The sequence below is a fragment of the Egretta garzetta genome, unplaced genomic scaffold (genome assembly GCF_000687185.1).
Source record: "Egretta garzetta isolate BGI_Z169 unplaced genomic scaffold, ASM68718v1 scaffold397, whole genome shotgun sequence".
Taxonomy (NCBI): Eukaryota; Metazoa; Chordata; class Aves; order Pelecaniformes; family Ardeidae; genus Egretta; species Egretta garzetta.
This window is the reverse complement of record NW_009260493.1, coordinates 586,274-600,511: the sequence shown is the minus strand read 5'-3', so window position 1 is coordinate 600,511 and position 14,238 is coordinate 586,274. Positions and strand designations below refer to the sequence as shown.

Below are 14,238 nucleotides of genomic sequence, written 5' to 3'. Positions count from 1 at the left end.
CTCCTGTCTCTGCTGAAGGCATTTAAAAGCTTGCTGTACACAGAAACAAGAGGTCTAGAATCTTTTCTTTTTCTTCTCTTGCTGCTGACTGTGCAGTTATGTGCCCCGGTCCCTGCCCCGGTTTCCCCTTTTTCATTGTGTATACCATCTTCTCCTTTTTGGGCTAATATTTTTTTCTTCTGGGTGAGTGAGCTGAATCAGCACGGATCAGAGACTGCTTAAGATGTTGATTTTTTTTTTTTATTTTCTTTATAATTTTTTGAGGGGGTGTGCGTGAAGCTTTATATTGGCCAAAAAAAAAAAGGAACATTTTAACATATTGAAACTGTGGTACAGAAAAACAAGTCTTAATTGTAAAGCATTAGTGTTGATCAGTCAAGTAACACTTTCAAATTACAAGTTCCTCTTGTTATTCAAGAGTTCTCCATACCTTCATTTTTAGCGATGTGTTGGAAATTTATTCTGGAATAATTTGACAGAGAGAAAATACTTGCAATTACTACTACTATCTTCAAATTTTTACAGAGTGATAGGGGTAATAGTCCTTTTAAGGAAGAGTGTCAATTGTGGGGCTGCTCTGCTCTTTAAATCCTTGATATTCCTGTCACATTGAAATACAGAAAGTTAATTTCTTAGAATCACAGAATGGCTGAGGAGGGAAGGGACCTCTGGGCATTGTCCGGTCCAGCCTCCTGCTCAAGCAGGGTCACCTACACCAGGCTGCTCAGGGTTGTGTCGAGTTGGGGTTTCAATATCTCCAAGGATGGAGACTCCATAACCTCTCTGGGCAACCTGTGCCACTGTTTGACCACCACTATGGCAACGCTGTGTGGGTTTGGGGTTTTTTTTCATGTGTTGGGGGGGGTTGTGTGGTGTGTGGGTTTTGGTTTTTAGGGGGGTTTTTTGGGTTTTTTTTTTGTAGAGTAAGTAAGTTCTTCATGTGGTTATTTTTCAGAAGGTTTTCTGAGAGTGGCACTGATATAAGTCTGAGGATTAACCATACTCAAATATTCCAGATGAGAACGAAGATTTCCAGAAGCTTGCAGAAAGGGAAATCTCCTCCTGTGAAGAAGAGATAGCTGAACTGAAACACCAGGTTAGACCCCCTTTAAAAGCCTGTATTTCCTTGCCATTCTTAAATTAACAAAGCCAAATTGTCTTCTTATCAAAATAAGACGTATACAATAAACTCTTCTCCTCTTCCCCTCCTTGCCAATTGTACTACTCCTCAACTAGTTTCTGTTATCTAAGGAAAATGAAAAATGCAGATGGTATAGAGACAGCCTGTAAGTGCGTGCCTACTTGTAGCTGAAATTGTTTGAATCAACGCGTATTTATAAGTAGGTGCTACAGTTTGTCTTGTCTGGGTGTACCTTTATGGATGGCCAGCTTTTTATCTATTGGAAACATTAAACTTGTATCACACTCACTAGTGGTTTCCAAAAAAATAGTTTAATACTATGTAACTACATAGTATCTATGTTATTTAAACATAAAAATAATTATCTTTTTGTAAAGAAAGTTACATATTCTTAAAGTTACTGGTGAAATAGAAGCTGATATTGTCACGTTCTTTATTCCTTCGACAGCAATACAGCATTTTTAGAAATGCTTATGATTTTGTCAAAAGAAGTCATCTGTAGAAAGAAACATCACCTAATGCTAGTAAAGGAAGATGATTGAAAAGCATTTGCAAATTATCCAGAGTTTTGAGCCAGCCTGCAAAACTGTGATACAGGTTCTAGCGTACCTTTCTTCTACAGATCAATATAAGGCTGTCTCTCTCTTCTGAAATAAATAAATGAATAAATCAGCTGAGCTGTTGTTGAAGGACTGTCCTCCTGAACATCCATACCTTCTTAGTTCTGCAGTTGAGGCTGGGTTAAGAGGGAATCAGATGGGAAGGGAGATGCTGGGTTGTCTTGCAAGAACCAGCCTGTATCCTGTGGTGTCCAGACGTCGCAGTGCTCCTGATGGGTGAAAACTTCTGTGAAGTTTCATAGGTCTGGAGAGAGACCGGTGTAGCTCCTGCAACTGTGAACAGGCACAGGGAGCCTTCCTGCAATGCAGCATCCCCCCCACCTCTTCCTGATGGCTGCTGCTTCGCGGCGAGAGGGCTGAGAAGCCGGGGCAACCAAGGAGTTAGGGCAGGGGAACGCAGCCCAGGCTCATTGCAGACTTGTCTGCCCTTTTGTGCTATCTCAGTTGCAGAGAGCAGTGTGAGAGGGGAGTCTTAGCTGGGTGTTTTTGTATTCGCAGATAGTGTTGCTTTTGATTCCTCCAGAAGAAACAGACAAGAGCGATCTTGTCATGGAAGTAACCGCTGGAGTCGGAGGGCAGGAAGCCATGCTGTTCACCTCGGAGATATTTGATATGTATCAACGATACGCTGCCTATAAAAAGTGGAAATTTGAAATATTAGAATACTTTCCCAGTGAAATAGGTCAGTAATGAAAATACTTGATCTTTGTAACTTTTTAATTTAAGTTGAAGTACTCATTCATCTGACACTTGAATTTCCTAACTACGGGAAGCTAATTTGCACTAACTTAATTTTAGAAGCAGAAGGTTGTTAGAATGTCTGACTATGATTTTCCTCGGCTTCTGTATTTGAGAATGAAATTCCATTTCAGAAGTACTATTAAAATACTAAAGTGCTAAATGATAAAACTTGTCTTTCAGTAGTTTCAAAAAGTAGAAATGAAACTAAGTGCTTGGCGGAAGAAAATTCAGAAAGTGATGCAGTTATGTTGGTTTAGATTATTTTTTTTACAAATACAGATTACATACACTTTTTATTTGGATATGCTGTTCTACTTAGTTAATGTTTCTAGTGTTTACAGAGTCAGGTTGAGAGTCTGTTTATTATGGATCCCTTGGCAGAGATGGGTCAGTATAATTAAAACTATTCTTGATGTTTAATCTAAAATATCTTGAATTTAACGGAAATAATGTAATCTGAGGCTTTATATAAGGAAAGGGGGTGTAACAGCTAAGTGGGGGAATTGTTGAGATTTTGAGGAGAGAGATAAGAGATCTAACCATTTATGAAAGTCTTCAACTAAAATTTCACAGGTAATCAGTTTAACAGCTTGATGCCAGTAAAAGGAGGTGCTTCTCCTTTCTCTCCTCGTCCTTACTGCCTCTCTGCCTGTCTGAGCAGCCCTACCTTTTTTTTTGGTTTTTTTTTTTTAATGTCCTTTCAATTAAACTGGCAAAGACTTTGCTTTTTATGACTGGGTTGGTTTTTTCTCCCAGTTCATGGTGTTAAGTCAGTTCTCAGGAGCCTTAGAGCTAGCATAAGATAAGCAGCAACATGGGTCTGAATGCAAGGAGGTGGAAAAACTGGATCTTCTGGTCATGATGAGCTGTGAAGTTGGTTCACTGCATCTCATGGAACAGTGTCTTTGCAAAGATGAGGATTGGTAGATTTACACAACAAACTGAGGCAATGGCACATACCAGTTAATTTTAGCTTAATCCAGTTAGTGTGTAAAGCTGTTTCACAAAGATCAGGCTGCTGTCTCCATGTTCCTGCTGTTTTTTCATTGGCACTTGTGATTATGCATCTTCACAGAGTATAATCACCAAGTCAATCCAAGTGAAAAATAGCACCCACACACACCCCAATTAGTTTTCAGGTAATCCAGCACAGGAGAAAAGAAGAAATGCTCATGGCGGTGGTGGAGGCAGAGGTGTGTGTCTGGTGGTGGTGTCAGTGAGAAAAGCAGGACCTCCTTCCCGTACCAAGAGGTTCAGTCAGCTTAAGCCAACTGAAACTGCAGTCCAACACCTGTCCAACCAGTGGCAGGGATTTTGGGTGTTCATTGACAGATTGCTAGCCACGTTTCTCAGCAGGCTAGGTTTGCTAAGTCTGTCTGTGTTAACAGATCTGCAGGCTTACTGTTATCCCTGCTGCTGTGAGTAAAGCTAGCACATTTTGCTTACATATCTCTGTGGAGGTTATATATATCTATATATTTATCAGTATAGATCAGTAGACAGGCACTTGTGCAGCTTATTGCTCCTAGCTCAGATTGGTTGTGAAACTTTACCTGTACTCATCCGTTCATCAGCAGTTTTTTTTCTTTTTCAGTGAAACTTTGAAGAGAAATGAGAAAAGCTAGAATGTTAGGATATGCAGTCTATCAGAAAAACTAATCTTTTTTCAATCAACACTTAATATAATTGCAAAGAGATTTTTAGCAAGCTTTGAAAAATATGAAGCATCTTCTTAAACTTACTCTGTTTACTGATGCCATATTTTGGACTTCGATATTTTCAAGTATCTTGAACCCTTTCTGTTTCAACTGTGTAGAAATTCACAAAAAAAAATAAATATCCACAACTCTCCTAATTGAGCTTCTTATGTCAGTGAGCTACTTTCCCCTTCTAGTGAGGGTCTTTCTGTGCTCTGAGACACTTAAAATCATAGAATCATTTGGTTGGAAAAGACTTTTAAGATCGAGTCCAACCATACCTGTCCACTACTAAACAATGTCCCTAAGCACCACATCTGCACATCTTTTAAATACCTCCAGGGATGGTGACTCAACCACTTCCCTGGGTAGCTCATTCCAGTGTCTGATAACCCTTTTGGGGAAGAAATTTTTCCTAATATCCAATCTAAACCTCCCCTGGCACAACTTGAGGTTGTCTCCTCTCGTCTTATCACTTATTGGGAGAAGAGACCAACACCCACCTCACTACACCATCCTGTGAGGCAGTTGTAGAGGGCAGTAAGGTCTCCCCTAAGCCTCCTCTTCTCCAGGCTAAACAACCCCAGTTCCATCAGCCGTTCCTCATAAGACTTGTGCTCCAGACTGAAGGCGTGCTTCACCAGCTTCGTTGACCTTCTCTGGACATGCTCCAGAGAGCATGCATAAGTATAGGTTTTGCATCTTCTTGCGTAAGTATAGGTTTTGATTCACTGTTATATACTGAGGGATTAAAAGAAGGTTCAAAATTGAACTCCATGGGATAAATAGTCGGACATCACAAACTGCATCTTCCTTATTTTGTACACTAGGGGGAGAGAAGAGTTGCCCTTTCCACTGAGGCACAACGTAGATGGGGTGAACCCCAGCAGTCACATACAACTTCACATTCAGAGCACAGTTTCAGTCAGCTTACACAAGGGCTGTTCCACCTTCCAGCCAGCTGCCAGTTCGTTCTCTCTCTCAGCTCTAGGAGTTTGGAGGCCACAGTGCTAATTGGATCAAGCCAGTGATTTGGCTTAAAAACTCTTTGATATTGGATAGTTTTAAGTCAGGTCTGACTCAGCTTGGCAGTCCTGTGATTGGAAGAGAAAGGGAGTTGCTCTTGACTAGCCTTTTGGTGAAAGCTCAGTCCTTGTTCACAGAGCCCACACCCTCAGAGCCATTCTCTTTAATGCCTTAAATGGGGAACTAAAGTAATACGTTAACCTAGTATATATCTAGCCATATTTTCTCTTTGAAACTGCTAGGGGTTTAATGGCTATATATTTATTTAAAACACTCTTGTCTTCCTGAGGACATGCCTGTGCACTGAAATGGATGTTTAGGAAGGTAGGATGTTAATTTAGAGAAAAATAAAGGCAGCCCTAGCCTTTGTCAGCCTCTTGCAGTGTGTTTCCTGATCTTATTTGCATGACAACACATTATCAAAACTGAGGAGCTAGAAATAAATTGGGAGGTGGGGCGCTATAGATGGCACTGCCACTGAAAGGCATGTTTGAACCCTCTGGTTCAAAGTGTCTGTGCTGTGCTAAGAGTAGAGTTAAGGATGCTTGCTGGTGCTTGCATCCCATCCACACTACATGACTGCATGAGCAAAAGCAAGGTCCTAGATTAAAACATCAAACTCCTTCATTTCAGAGGGCTCCAGAATTTGGCTGAAATCTGAATGTAAGCATGTGTGAACGAGGTGAATGTTAAACAAAGCTGCAATTAAGAATTGGTTTCAGTCCACTCTTAACTGACTTTATTGACCTACCCCAAGGGATGCCACTGGGCAAAAATACCACATTCAAGATTTAGCGCGCATGTTAAAGCACTAACCCACATGTTGTTATTTATCCATTGCCTCTCACCCTGTAGGGGTGGGCAGAGGCATGGGTATGGGACTCTGTCTCAATCTGGGTGTAAGATGCCACACGAAAAACAAGTGCAAACTCACACCCTTGTTCTGTGCACATCAGCTTTCAGGATAGAGAGGGACATTTTCATTAAAGGGGGCAAGCATATAGTTAGTAAGATCTCACTATATTTGACAGGCCTACGACATGTCTGCCAGGGTAAAGGGTTTGTTGAAATTTCATTGGATTTTGCTGCATTTCATAGTAAACCTGTGTTAATAATAGTTGATTTGAAGCAGTATGACCTAAATACCTGTCTTTTAAACCCATTTCTCGGTCATCTCATGCTAAGTACTATGGTGGCACAGGCACGCAGTTATCACTACAAACTTAAACTCCCTTTAATGTGTCACAGATGCGGCTGCAACTCAGACAGACAGACTGTACCTGTGAGATACATATATATTAATGCCAGGAGAAGTGAGGGAGAAAAGACAGAACATTAGCTTTTGCAATGAACTGCTTATCATGTAATTAATACTTGTCAGTAGTGCCGTCGCCTTGTGGACATTCACATTATTTTTACTCCTGGCATAGCCTGGCTTCTTCCTCATGTGCAGAGTTGCTTATGATGTTTTAGTACTTACTTTTATACGTGAAGGAGTAAGTTTTATTACTCAACTACATTAATTATTTTAGGTTATATAAGATTCTTTTAGCGTAAAGAAGAAATCTTTTGACCGTTTGAGTATCATTTGCATAACAGTAGAAAGATTTCACACTACCTATTAGAATGAAACTTACTGATCTGAATTGAAGATTTTCACAAATACATGCTTTATGGTCAGATTTATTCTAAACTTGATGGATTTATCTGATAGAATTGGTAGTAGATAATGGCTATAAATTAAATCAGTGAAGCACCAGGTATGTTGAAGAGTGCATTTGAATCAAAGTGGTACAGATTTGTACAAGTAGGAGAAAAATCTTAAAATTCAGGACAGAAATGAGATGAAAGAGAAAGGAAGAGGCAGGTTAGGTTATTTTCCACAAACGTGACTGTAAAAAGAAATATGTTTTAGTAAAGTTATGAGGGAATGTTAATTTTCTGTAGAACACAAACATTTGCAAACCTTCTCCATGGAGGTGAAAAACCTGGCCTATGTTCTGGCTGACGATTTTTTCCTGCTCTGCAAGGCATTTTCAGAATTTATGTTGTCTTCATTTTCCTTTTTTAAAAAGCTACTATCTGAGAATTACGTACCTCTTTTCCTCGGCTGTGGTTTCATGTTGCAAGACTTCAACAGCAATACTCTTTCAAGGCTGCCTATCTCCTCTTCAGTCATCCCCTGGCACACCATCCACTGTGCTGAGAATGGGATCTGGGAACTGAGCTGGATTAAATATCAAAACGGGTGAAAAATTACATTCATTTATAGTGCCATCACTTCTCTGAGCCTTCAGACAGTTACACTGGCACAACTGAAGTGTTTGCACACTAGCAAACAAGGAAGAGCACGAATGCCAGAAACTAGTATTGCAACAAACTCTTTCTGTCACAAAACCATCATTGTATGGGGCTTTACTTCCAAGCTGTTCAATGCTAGTTTTCAGTATGTTGCTGTCAAGTGTTTGCTGGATGTATTGGTAAGAGGGGCAGGAGCTGGAGTTCTGCTTGCTCCAACTGAGCAAAAGATTAAAGTGAAATAAAAGAGCAAAGACAAGACATGGCTGGGATGCATAGACGAGAATGGATAAGAAGAGTATGAACAAGAATTACCCTTCAGTTGAAGAATTAGGGCTTTTTCCCATTGAATGATAAGGTTCTGAACTAACAATAAAAAAATTGGTGTAGTTTCTGAAGGTGGCTTTCAAAATATGATCTTTATGTAAACTTACTACTGGCGTTAGAGTTCTACTATGGTTTATGATTGTATGTGTACAAGTGTGTACATGGTTTGTAGACAATCTTTTTATGTATATAAAAAACTTAAACTGGACTCTATCAGAAAGAATTTGACAGTCCTTTACTTGAGATAGTGTGCGAGTATTTATGTCTGGCTTTGTTTTTAGGAGTTTTCTTGCAATTTTGGTATAATTCTGCCTAAGTATTTAAATGGTAAACTCGTAATTTTAAGAAACAAGTGACAATGATGTCTAAATGCAGGGTTTGAAATATGACAGCATGGTACAAACCGTTTTTCTTACAGTTTTACAACTGTTTTTCTTCTGTATTTAAGGTGGCCTAAGACATGCAGTTGCCAGTATAGCAGGACTTGAGGCTTACAAGTACATGAAATTTGAAGGAGGAGTGCATCGTGTTCAGCGGGTGCCAAAGACAGAAAAACAAGGACGCATTCACACCAGCACAATGACAGTTGCGATATTACCCCAACCCACCAAGGTAGTATTTATCTTTTAGTGTAACAGACTTTGCCATGAGCGAAGTTTTTATATGACATATTGCTGATACCCAAGTGTTTTCTGTCTCTCTTGTTATTCTCTCTTAATGATTTTTTTTATCTTAGTTTAAAAATAAGTTATATTTGTTTCTTTATTTTTATTTTTTGTCTAGGGGAGTAAAATAAAGAATTTCTGGATTGCCTCATAACCATAATCTCAGGAAAGTCACTGGCAGTTTACTTCACTAGAACTTGAGAATTCAATGTGACTGTCTTGCATGTTTTGTGTAAAACTTTACATCTTTTACAAAGTAACAGAAGACTGAATTAGCTTACAGAGCTCATAGAGATTTCTTTTAGCGCCTCCTCCATTTTTGTAGTGTCCTCACTCTCCCCTTGCAAAGTGTACAGGTGATAATTAATTCTCGACATATTTGCTTGGTTAAAAGCAACTGGCTAAGAATTAAAGCTTTGTTTTGATCTTTGTTTCGTGTTGACCTAGCAAACTGTCAAAGATGTTGCTCCTTCCTATTCTCTCCCGAAGTTGTCTGTTGTCTCGCTCCTTCCTCCCAGAGACCATCACCCCATTCCAGAGCCAGCAAAGGGAATATGTTCCATTTTATCTAAAAGCCATCTGGTCAAGTTTGAATATTGGTTAACTCTGCTGGAAGAGGGTGCAGAGATTTCAGAAGAAGATTAGTGCTAAGGGACAGTTATGCCTTAAGCTACTAATAGTCTGATTTCCTGGCTTCCGTCAGGTCGCATTCCAATCTGGCTACAAGGATTTGTTAATATATTTATACGTAGATGTGAGCTACCACTCATAAACTTTAAAAAGATTGATCTTGCCTGAATGTGCCTTATAAAATAAACCAGCTATGCATATTTGACATCTGTCTAGAAAGAAACAACATAAATGTGTTCTTTTTGTTTGTTTGGTTGGTTGGTTTTCTGTCTCCCATGACAGATGAGGCTGCAAATTAATCCAAAAGATCTACGGATAGAAACAAAGCGAGCCAGTGGAGCTGGAGGCCAGCACGTCAATACCACAGACAGTGCTGTGCGGATCGTTCATATTCCAACAGGTGCTTCATTTTTTCCTTACTACGAGAACTGTATTGCAAAGCTGCTGCCAGAATGTCTTTTGAAACAATGGTTTTGCTTTCAAACCTGGACAACAGTAGAGCAGAGTTTTCATGTAGTTTTCATGTGTGTTTATAGTACTCTAAATGCACCATCTTGTGCCCGCTCCAATTTGTAATAGTGAAGACTACTGGCTTCAGTAGGTCAGCTATCCATTTTGCCATTAAACATGACACTCTAAAAGCATCCCAATCAGTTTCCATGAAAAAGTTATATTTAAGCTTTCAGATAATGGAAAAGAAACTGAAAAACAGAGTAGGTTAAAATCTGATGATTTGCCTTTTCTTGAGTAGTCTCTGAAAGAGAGATTGTTCTATTTCCATATTAAAATGTTGCTTTTAATTGCAGAGCCTACTCAGGATGCCAGTTTCCATTTGTCTGCTGGCTCCTTTCCCATAGATTACACACAGAAATAGGAGGCTGGTCCCCAGGGCTCAGGTTAGGAAACATATGACGGATAAGGTACACCCTCAAATGCTACCTAATTTTAGCTATCATATCTTTTTTTTTATTGCCATTCCTAAGCTTTTTACTTCCCTTTGAGCAATCCACAACAGCTGCCTTGACTTTCATTGCTTCTTAACTTTTCCTCTTCGCTACCACAAACATTAGTCAGGCTTTACAGCCTCAGGGTAATCCCAAGTGCTCTTTTATCTTCACGTATCCAGATTTTTGCCACCCATTTCTTCGTATTTATGGAAGACATTAATCCATTCTGCGCTTCTTGCATCACTTCAGTAAAGCAGAAGTTAAACAGTGGAGAGGATAGAATTCCATTCAAGATACGTTGACAAAAAGGTGTTCCAGATTCAAAAAGTTTTGGATTGGCTGCATGTTTGGAAAAAAACCCCCACAAACTAAAACCAGCAAATGATCCTAGTTTTTTGCTGAAGGCAGTTATTAGTGTTTGTTACGGAAATCTTAAAATGTATTGCATATTTTTTTGTGGTTATGCACTAGAGATGGTTCATAAGGGGTTTTATATCTCACCTTATTTTCTGACTTTTTCCTCTTCCACCTTTCCCTTCTTCATTCCTCTTGTTCTCTCTTCCTTTACAGTTGTGCTGTTTCTCTCATCCTAACTCTTCTTACAACCTTCATTGTGACCCAAAAAGTTATTTGTAAACAAGTCTTTCATAAAGTAATACTATGTAATCTTACAAAAGCATACTGTAATCTTACCAGAGTTATTTAAAATAAATCCAAGTAACAACCTAGCTTGTGCTGTCCTCTTCCTATATTTCTTCTCCTTACTCCTTTCTTAGGCTGTTTTACTTCTCATCTTAACTTGAATTGTATATTTTGGGGGGAGAAACCACACTTTTTTTTTTTAAGACAATAGTGCCCACTTTTGTATATTCTGATCATATTCTATATACTTACTATCTCGTGTATTTTACTGCTCCTTAATTCCTAAATTTCCTGGAACTGTGGCCAAAAATTACAAGTATCAAAGGTATCTTCTGTAAGTCAGGTCACATCACGTGTCTTTTATTTCATTACCTACCTGTTGTCCAACATACTGAATTAAATTTCTTGTCTTATGGCATAAAGCACCTATACAACTCAGCCTGCATTTCTCTCCCAAAATGTATCATTAGACATTAATAAGCCTGGACTTTTACATTCCCAGTCCCAAACATATACTGAAGAAAGAAATAGCTTATTGTAAGATAATAACAAATCTTGTAGAAATTGCAAACCCCTGTTAGTATGTGTTATTGTTAAGTGTTAAATGTCATGATATTTTTGGCAGGGATTGTGTCTGAATGCCAGCAAGAAAGATCTCAAATTAGAAACAAAGAGAAGGCTATGCAAATGCTTTGTGCTAAACTATACAACGCCAAACTGGAAGAAGAAACCAAAAAGAGAAACAGTGTTCGAAAGATTCAAGTAAGTTTCACTTAGTAAAGATATAATTCTGTACGAGCAATTCTGTTCTTGGGGTAACTCCTGTGTTGAACTGCAAATAGTAAATGGAAATACAGAGGAACAGGAACCCAGGAAGGATTCAGACAAGGCAAAATTTACAATCTACTTGAGCAAGAAAGGTCATATATTAAAAAGACTTAAAATTTCAGAAGTATGTAAATTCAAGAGATCTAGTGAAACAAACTGGACTACAGCATGGTAAAATTGTTCTTGTACGTGTTTGAGAACAATTACTGCAACTACTGAACTGGTCTTAGTACTGTGTAACTACAACAAATTTTGGATAATCATGGGAGGAAGAGAAAGCTTTCACTTTAGATGCTTAATATTTCATCCTTTCTATAAAAAGACGATGATGATTGACTGATTCTTCTTCTTTGATAGATTGGGACTAAAGGAAGATCAGAGAAGATCAGAACATACAACTTCCCACAGGACCGGATTACTGACCACAGGATAAGCAGATCGGTGCATCATATTGAGTGTTTCATGCTAGGGGAAGAAATGCTAGATGAAATGATACAAACTCTGAGAGAATATGCTGATTATGAATCTTTAATGGAAATTATTTCAGAAAATGAAAACAAGACTCTATCCTGAACACTGCTCTTTGTCAGCCCGTTACAACAGATGTAGACATTTGTCTGCAAAGGAGCTTCTCAGAGCACCACCCAGAAAACGCAACTGCTTTTCAGATCATGACAGACACCACAGCTTGTTTCTGCATGACTGATAAACAGTCGTCTTACTTGCTGAGAAAGAGACTTTACCTTCGTATGAGACATTAGTGCTGCAGAAGTCCACTTAAAAAGTAAATTTGGCTGGGCCAGGAGTAACTGCAGCTTTTAACTTTCTCCACTGCGAAGATGCTGATACGCCACTCTCTAAAGGTATGCATTAAAAAATGAGCTATTTCTAGTTCCAGTTTTCATTTAAACACTAGGTTAAACATCAGTACAGTGTCAAATAGCTTGCTTGAGAGAATAACCCTATTTTGTTTGAGTGTTTGGAAGAAAGTGATAAATAAATGACCCCACTTACTAATCTGCACATTTGTTAATCATTTATACGTGGCATGGGAGAGGGAGTCAAAGCGTATCTCCTCCATGTTTTCATGGCCTTCTGGCCCTTGCTAATAAACACAAAAAATTGTTTAGGAATATCCCTTGTTCAAAAAAAAAAGCTGTGGAATCCAAGTGACAAGTTACATAAATTGCTTTTGAAAAGGATGTTTCTGTTCTTGAGTCAAAAATTAAAAGAATCGTTACAATATTTGGCTGATATTTCAGTCTCCATTTGGCTTCACTTCAGTTTCTCCTTTATGTTTTTAATTGTCTAATTTACTGATTTTTCTAAATGTTACATGGTACGAGCGACATCTTGCTGGTTTTGTCTATTGATTTAACAGCATCTTAAAAACTTTCAAACTGTGAAAGTAAAACTTTTGCCTTTCTGATTTACTGATGTATGCGCACGTTTACGTCTGTAGGTAAAGAAGACTTTTAACCTATATTTTAGACTACGTTTTACAATCCCAAACACATACAGCAATACCAAACCTGCAGCTTCCATGCCACATTATCCCATCGTGCATTGTACCTACGCGCGTGTGTATACACACACAGAATGTACTTGAAATATAAATACCAGTAAATAAGAAGTTAGAATGTAAAGACAAATGTTACCATGAATATAGGGGTGTTTACTTCCAGACTTCTAATTAAAATCAGTATAAGAAATTAGAATGGGAACAAAGTAAGTTTGCTACAGATAGCTTATAGAAATGCATTATTTAAACATCCTACAGGAAAATCAATGGATTATTGTCAATTTATTATCTTCTTTTATTACATTTGAGACTGCAGTGTGAACCAATGCATGTAAAAAAACCCGCACAGATTCACTTAATACTTTTATCAGCTTTGTTTTCTAGGAAATACTGCATGGTAACTATGGTTAAGTTCCAAATCTTTTAATTAAAGATGCATACATTAAATTCAGATGTAGGCGTGCCTGTATGCATAAGGTGAGGCATACATATTTCTCCATGGTAAGCGTGAGACCTAGGTCTAGATTTACTAGCAGATTTACAACTCTCAACTGGCACGTAAGAAAGTAAAACCAAACATAGATGCATTTTGTGTGTAAAATAATTAGATACTGATTGGAGCAGAAACGAGGGCTGAAGCCTTGGTTCCTGCCGGATCCGTACTGTAAACAGAAGACCACAGAGCACTTGTGACCATCTTCCCAACTGCATGTAAAGGCAGACTATCTTGTAGCAAGCGATGGATGCAGTTTGCCATTCTTACTCTCTAACTTCAGCATCATATTCCTTCAAATGAAGGGCCACCAGCCAGGTCTAGGCACTGGGCTGCTGCATGAAGCTTATATGAGTGTTCAGGCCTTTGTCACCCTGGACCTTCCCTAATGTTCCAGCTAGTAGCCTGGCTGGCCAGACCCTGCCTGGCTGGCAGCCTCCCCGTTCTTGTCTGGCTCCTGCACAGGCACGAGGTGTGGTGGGGCCTCGCAAGCGGCCAGCCCGAGAAAAGCCAGGTACTGCGTGGTGCTGGCAGAGGGATCCCAAAACTGGCATCCAACTCTGTTGTACAAGGTGGACTTTGCTATCGTGCGCAGCACCTCCTTGGTCTGTTGTGACGAGCTTTACTGCCTACAGACTTTGAAGTCCCTTTCTTGCTCCGT

General features: G+C 39.0%; 1 protein-coding gene across 2 annotated transcripts; it reads left to right on the top strand.

Annotated features, from left to right (window-relative positions):
• Window positions 1-961: 961 nt before the first annotated feature.
• On the top strand, window positions 962-12,561 carry MTRF1L (mitochondrial translational release factor 1 like). Of its 2 annotated transcripts, none has more exons than XM_035899815.1 (6): window positions 962-1,096; window positions 2,285-2,443; window positions 8,299-8,462; window positions 9,428-9,545; window positions 11,360-11,496; window positions 11,920-12,561. In XM_035899815.1, the coding sequence occupies exons 2-6, from the start codon at window positions 2,311-2,313 to the stop codon at window positions 12,133-12,135; spliced, it is 768 nt and encodes a 255-aa protein (XP_035755708.1). In that variant the 5' UTR covers window positions 962-1,096; window positions 2,285-2,310; the 3' UTR covers window positions 12,136-12,561. The 2 variants fall into 2 exon arrangements, with proteins under 2 accessions (XP_035755708.1, XP_009642580.1); XM_009644285.2 differs by having other exon boundaries at window positions 2,260-2,443.
• Window positions 12,562-14,238: the final 1,677 nt, after the last annotated feature.

Bases quoted from the DNA above. Each gene is read 5' to 3' on its own strand.
- MTRF1L (XM_035899815.1), top strand. From the start codon at position 2,311: ATGGAAGTAACCGCTGGAGTCGGAGGGCAGGAAGCCATGCTGTTCACC. The intron at 9,546-11,359 runs GTGCTTCATTTT...TATTTTTGGCAG, and splicing joins GATCGTTCATATTCCAACAG to GGATTGTGTCTGAATGCCAG. The intron at 11,497-11,919 runs GTAAGTTTCACT...CTTCTTTGATAG, and splicing joins ACAGTGTTCGAAAGATTCAA to ATTGGGACTAAAGGAAGATC.